Here is a 6,772-nt window from a genome sequence, read left to right as displayed (position 1 = left end):
CTTACTTGGTATCGCAAAACTAGGAGTTAAAACTTAAAAGGGATTATAAAAGATAAATTGGATCATTTTTGTCATAAAACAGTATACGAAAAAAAGTTAAAAAAAAAAAAAGGAAAGTAAAAAAACGGTTAGATAATAACTCTCCCCATTATCCTCCACAACTCTTCTAAGAGCAACTGCCATTGACACCCCCCCCCCCACCCCAACCCACCTACCCCTCCGCCGTTAGTCCTATTAATTAACACTAATTACTTAGTTTGTCAGCCACAAAGAAAAACAAGACTTGTTTGTTAGGTCTACTTTTGTTGAACAAGTGAGGAAAAACAGCAAGATTCACCAAGACATATAATATCTCAATTAAGGTAATTATCCTTAAACTAATTTTATCTTTCTTACATTAACCACTTCATGTTTAAGCTACTATAATACTATTTGTTACTTGAGCTCATTTTGTATTTTGCTTGTAAAGGGTGTGTTAACTATTGGATCCATTCAAGAATGGCTAGTGTTAGCTACTACTCTGCTTCTAAATTGGAACCAAATATTGAAGAATTCAACTCAGAAGAAATGATGACTCTTCTTTTTGATTTCAACTATGATGTTGAACACACCTTTTCCGATGAAAATCAAGATCAAGATTGTTATTTCGATCCAGACGAGTTTATTTTACCTGTTGAAAATTCTTGTTTCATGTCAGAATACTCTGTTTTTGAGAAACAACAAGAGGTCTTTCAAGATAACTTAATAACCCCGTCCACTCATAATTCTTGTTTCATGCCAGAGTACTCTGTTTTTGAGAGCACCCCAAAACGTCAAAAGGTTTTTCAAGATGACTTCCTTCCAAATAGTACTCACAATTCATCATTCATGCCAGAGTACTCTGTTTATGAGAAACAACAAAAGGTCTTTCAAGACAACTGTCAAGGTTTGTTCAATGAGGGGTTTGTGCCAAATCCTCCAATGTTTGAGGATTTTGCTTCGTATTTGCTTCCAGAAATTCCTATGCCTGTTTTTAGCAGCAATGATGCTGGAGTTGTCACGAAGAAAGGTGGTAGTAATAATAATAATGAGAAGAAGATGTCAGCACAGAGTATGGCGGCGAGGCAGAGGAGGAAGAAGATTAGTGATAAGACACAAGAATTGGGTAAATTGATACCTGGTGGACACAGGATGAATACTGCTGAAATGCTTCAAGCTACTTTCAAGTATATTAAGTTGTTGCAAGCACAAGCTGGACTTCTTGCATTCATGGGATCATATCAGGTAAGTAAATAAATTATACTACAACATTCTAATTTTTCAGACTTTGTTAGCTATTAACTTATTTGCATTTGTATTTAATTTGCAGGAGAATGAGAAATCATTTGAAACATCATACTTGCACAAGCTTGTTGGATCTTCATTGGTTCAAGAAAAGTTGTATTCAACTGAAAATTGCTTAGTTCCAAAAGTGTTCCTTGAAGCACTAGAGAATAATCAAGAATTCCAAAATTCACAAGTCCTTGAGGAAGTCAAAACTTTGATTAAATGATTAATTTCAAAGAATTAGGGAGTTTTGGATTAGTTCAGTTTAATTGCCTGTTGTTTGTTGTCTTATGTCTTAGGTTAGCTAGCCATGATTTCATTTTTTATTTTATTTTTTGAAGTTTCAAGTATTTATTTTCCTTAGTTTAGCATTTTAATTATGTAATTTTCACTGTAAATTCCTCATTTACAAGGAATTTAATTCCATGTGAAATTGATATTTACTTTTCAATTATTAACTCAGCTTGCATTAATCTTAATTTATATTGCCAATAAGTTTTATTTCTCTTCTCCTACTCTTCTTCATTTCACTACAATCATAAATCTTAACTGAAAACAATAGTCACAAAATAATAAAAGGCATATAATGTCTTTGTTTCCAGTAATTCTTTTTCTGTAATTAATTACCACTCCATAGGTTTTGTAACTGCACCTCATAAAAATTACATATTTTTGTCCTATTTTAGTTCCTTTTTAATTCTTAAAAGTTTTTATATACTATCTGAATATTTATTAATTCAGTTTTGAAATATATAATATTTAACTGCTTTCGGAGTTTAGCCAAAATATATTTTTATTGAGAAGACAAGAAGTATAATTAAGCTAGAGGAATCTCCAAATAAGAAAAAAACTTAATTTAAATCTTTTCCTTTGTCTTCCACAAAAAGAATTTCTTATTGATTCAACCTTTTGCTTGGTTGGTTCATGCAAATATTCTATTTTAGGCTATCATTTAATTTTTTGTCCATATTTTAAATAGTTATGCAAATATAGCCATTAAAAGATTACCTTCTCACTAATTTTAGACTCTGACTTAATATTTGCTCATAAATTTATCAATCTTACAAATAAAATTCTAATATTTTTAAATTTTTTTTTCAAGGTATGTAAATCATAAGAAAAATAATTTATTTTTTGGGCAAATTACAGAAATCACATATTTTTATGGCAAAATTACAATTTATCCCTTAAAAGTTTATAATTACAAAAATCTCTCAAACGGATACAATAATATAAGCGCTGATACATTAATCTGATGCGCGAGATACATTAATCATTAAGTAAGATACATTACATTTTATACATGATACACTAATCTGATGTACATTTTATACATGATACACTAATCTGATGCGCGAGATATATTAATTTGATGCGCGAGATACACTAATTTGATGCACGAAAATGAGAGATTTTGGAGATTTGTAAAACTTATAGGGGGATAATGGTAATAAGTAAACTAAAATGTGGGATTTTGTAATTTTTTATAGTGAGAATTTCAGCTTTTCAAGTTTGGGCTCAAGCATCATAGGCTATATCCAATTTAGCTGACGGGCCTATATCATTATTTTGAACCGACCCGACCCGGCCCATATCCACATCAACCTAGGGCACTAAACTTTACAAAAACCCTAACACAGACAGAGTCGCCAGTTCAGCTGCCGCGAGCACAGAAAAGCTCTAACAACCCTATTCTCTTCTCACTTTTACAATTTCAAGGTACACATACATTGCTTTTATGTACTATATTCCTATTTTTTTGCTAATTGTTATTAGATTTCATTCACATTCTTCTGTTATTGCTTTTACCTTTAGTGTTGCTTCTTAATGCGATTTAGGTAGCTTTTATTTGCTGTTGTTATGGTTTTATGTTGAAGATCTTTGTGTGTGTTCACTTTTACTCGTGGAAAATTATTGTTTTGTTGTTAAGTATGATTCATTGGATTTCCTGATTACTTTATTAAAATCTATTTAAGTGATGGTAGTAAAAGATTTCTGCTTTCTGAGTTTTTTTCTTTTTGGGCTTAGGATTGAAAACTAGTTTCTTAATCTGTTATATGATTTATCATAGAAAATTTTGTTAGAGGAGCTGTAATGCACTCTTAGTAATGACATATGAATTGCGAGATTTAAGGGTGGTAAGGAACAAAGAAATGCTGCATCCAGGTTGTTAATGAATACCATGAGGTCTCAGTTCAAATACCACAAGAGACAAAATTATTACATGATTTCTTGCTATCTGTTCAGAGTTACCTTATACATGTTTCTTGGGGGAGTTGACAGGTCTCCTGTGAAATTAAATAAACCTGGACACCACAGTTATGAAAATAATAAAGAAATGTCTTGTCTTAAGAGATTATGTGTTCATAAGATAGAGCATATTTATGGAGTAGCAATTTAATGGTTTTGGTTATTGTTATGTTTGTAAGTGTGGTGTCCAATTTGATGATCCTTTTAACAATGACCTAGTTCCGGGTGAAATGATATATCATGTTATTTGACATTGTTATATGACAGAGATGGGTGAGGTAGTTAAGGGAGCTGTTCCAGTTCCAGAGTCAGTATTGAAGAAGCAAAAAAGGAGTGAGGAATGGGCCCTTGCAAAGACACAAGAGCTTGTAGCTGCAAAGAAGAAAAGTGCTGAGAACCGGAAATTGATCTACAACAGAGCTAAGCAGTATGCTAAGGAGTACGACCAGCAGGTTGGTCAAGCTCAATCACCCTCAGATAATATTCTTGTTTTGAGTGCCAATTGTAGTAATTAGTTTTCAATTGCTGTTTTTAGGAAAAGGAGTTGATCCGTTTGAAGCGTGAGGCTAGATTGAAAGGTGGTTTCTATGTTGACCCTGAAGCAAAGCTGTTGTTTATCACTAGAATCCGTGGGTAAGAGCTCTTATTGTGGCTGGTCTTTTAAGCTTTGAAATCACTGGTATTGTAATGGTACTCATTAAACTTATATTTCTTAGGATCAACGCTATGCCTCCACAGACCAAAAAGATATTGCAGCTTCTACGGTTGAGACAGGTAACTAACTACTTGTTTGATGGTATTGCTAGATAGAGCTGGTAGGATCTTGTGTTACTACTCAGAACACTCTAGGTTGTTTAAAAGTAATCAGTTAATAACCAGATTGTATTTTTTTTCTCCAATACATGCTTTAATTTTATTTGTTATTTCCCCTTGTTTTGCTTGAAATATACCATAAAAATGTTTTTTTTTTGCGGTATTGTTTCATGGCTCATCTTTTTCAAAAATCTAGAGCAGAATCTTTATTTAACTGGACTTGTACCATGAGTGAGATTTTACTTGAAACTGTCTTCACATAGATTTTATTGCTGAACTTGCTAGTGTTTGATCTGCAGCCTAACAATTGTAGTAGTTGTTCGTATTCTTCGTTATTATATTTCATCACTTCTCTTTTGCATAAAAAAATGAATTTGCATTTTCTTTATATCTTGATTTTGGTGTGGCGGATCCATTTAGATTTTATTTGATATCTTGAGGTTACTTTCCACTATTCTAATTATGTGATTCTCTTACTCCCATGTTGATGGCAGATCTTTAACGGTGTCTTTTTGAAAGTCAACAAAGCCACTGTCAACATGCTTCACAGGGTTGAACCTTATGTTACCTATGGGTAGGTTATCACTTGAGAACTTTGCCATTACCTGGATCATTTTTGCTGTTATCTGTTATTTATAAACATTGGTTTTCCTCTTTCAGTTATCCTAACCTAAAAAGTATTAGAGAATTGATCTACAAGAGAGGTTATGGGAAAGTTGACAAGCAGAGAATTGCTTTGACTGACAACTCTGTCATTGAGCAGGTCAGTTTCTGAAACAACGGCACTTTGGTCTTTGAATTGAATGTTTCTCGTGTTTTGTTGACATGTTGTGATTATACCTGTTTCAGGTATTGGGCAAGTATGGAATTATCTGCATGGAAGACCTAGTCCATGAGATCATGACCGTTGGACCCCATTTCAAGCAGGCCAACAACTTCCTATGGCCGTTCCAACTTAAGGCACCTTTGGGTGGACTGAAGAAGAAAAGGAATCACTATGTTGAAGGAGGTGATGCTGGTAACCGTGAGAACTTTATCAATGAACTTATTAGGAGGATGAACTAAGAGAATTGGAAATTTTGCTGTGTTAGGAGTGAGTAACTACTTTATCTCATCTTTTAAGACCTTTGTGGGGTATTGAAGTGATAAACAGCTTCAGATTTTCTGCCTTCATTTGAGATTGTTTAGAGTTATGACAGTATACGACAATGATGATGTTTTTTTCCGCAAGGAACATATCTATGTCAAATTATTTTCTTTATCTATATTTTGTATTTCTTGTGCCTTTAGTGCCTTGAATGTGATCATAAAATTCCTTTCAATACTTTGGGGCTGGAGAAATGTTAGTAATTCGTTTTTGTGGATTACTTTTCGAGTTAGTAGAGGTTTCAAATGAGATGAAATGCTAAGCATTTTTGAATATGAGCAGTCAAGGCAAGAATGCTAGCATGTATCTTGAAGATGACCATTTACAATTGGAAACTGGAATTGGATGCAACTTCTGAATTTTTGTTTTTTGCATTTGGTGTTATCGAATTGGAATCTCATTCTAACTAAGGATTCTTGTGGTTACTAAAACGTGCTTGCTTTCCTTGGCAAAACCAAAGTTGAGCCAAAAGATCTCAAATTCAAGATAAAATTGCACTTGAGGTTTCAAAATACAGCAGTCTTTTACTGTGCTATATATTTTCCTTCAAAAAAGTAATTGAGCAGAGCGGGAGGGGTATTGACTGGTGAAATGAGTTAAATTATTGTATTGTAGATGTTAGGGGCATTCAATTTAACATAAAGGAACAAGGAAGAAGAAAAGGAGGGTGATTTGATGTTTGTTTGGAATAGACAAAATTTATTGAGACTAAATTTATTAATTTAGTCTGCCTTCGTCACAAAATACTTATTGTGTTTTTCATTTATATGCCCGTAAGAAAACATTAATTAGGAGGGGTGTTTTGATTATTTTATCCTTATTTATATTATCATGATTGAGCTATTTGTTGACTTCCAAAACAATTACAATCAAGGTTAAAATGCAAAAAAAAAAATATTAATTTTTCTTAAACTTCTAAAATGACAAGCATTTTAACTTGGACTTAAAATGTTGCTTAATAAAACGATGTTAAATCCCTCAGATGAATTTGAACCTTCTCTAAAGGTATCCACTAGTAAATTTAAAACAAATAAAAACCTTAGATAACAAAAACTTCAAAATAACAAAAAAAAAAAAGGGAAAATTTTACTAATTTTTTTTTTCAAACAACAATCTGAAATTTAAAGAGACCATTCAAAACCTTAAACCATATTTCCAATCAGAGTTGCAAACATCTTCATTAAATTGGGAGTAGGAAAGGAAAACCGGGGGAGGGATTACAAGGTTGGGAATAGAATCTTCACCAACAACGTAAAA

General features: G+C 32.7%; 2 protein-coding genes across 2 annotated transcripts; both read left to right on the top strand.

Annotated features, from left to right (window-relative positions):
* Positions 1-498: 498 nt before the first annotated feature.
* Positions 499-1,531, top strand: LOC125843091 (transcription factor bHLH52-like). Its single transcript, XM_049522322.1, has 2 exons — positions 499-1,263; positions 1,349-1,531. Exons 1-2 carry the CDS (start codon positions 499-501, stop codon positions 1,529-1,531), a joined length of 948 nt encoding a protein of 315 aa, XP_049378279.1.
* Positions 1,532-2,893: 1,362 nt separating this feature from the next.
* LOC125841251 (60S ribosomal protein L7-3-like) lies at positions 2,894-5,610 on the top strand. Its single transcript, XM_049520337.1, has 7 exons — positions 2,894-3,024; positions 3,823-4,007; positions 4,091-4,188; positions 4,272-4,329; positions 4,863-4,942; positions 5,029-5,131; positions 5,218-5,610. Exons 2-7 carry the CDS (start codon positions 3,825-3,827, stop codon positions 5,431-5,433), a joined length of 738 nt encoding a protein of 245 aa, XP_049376294.1. The 5' UTR covers positions 2,894-3,024; positions 3,823-3,824; the 3' UTR covers positions 5,434-5,610.
* The last annotated feature ends 1,162 nt before the right edge of the window (positions 5,611-6,772 follow it).

Source organism: Solanum stenotomum, chromosome 10, assembly GCF_019186545.1.
Source record: "Solanum stenotomum isolate F172 chromosome 10, ASM1918654v1, whole genome shotgun sequence".
In the NCBI taxonomy this organism is placed as follows: domain Eukaryota; kingdom Viridiplantae; phylum Streptophyta; class Magnoliopsida; order Solanales; family Solanaceae; genus Solanum; species Solanum stenotomum.
Note: the sequence above shows the minus strand (reverse complement) of the source record. Positions and strands in the feature narration are given on the sequence as shown.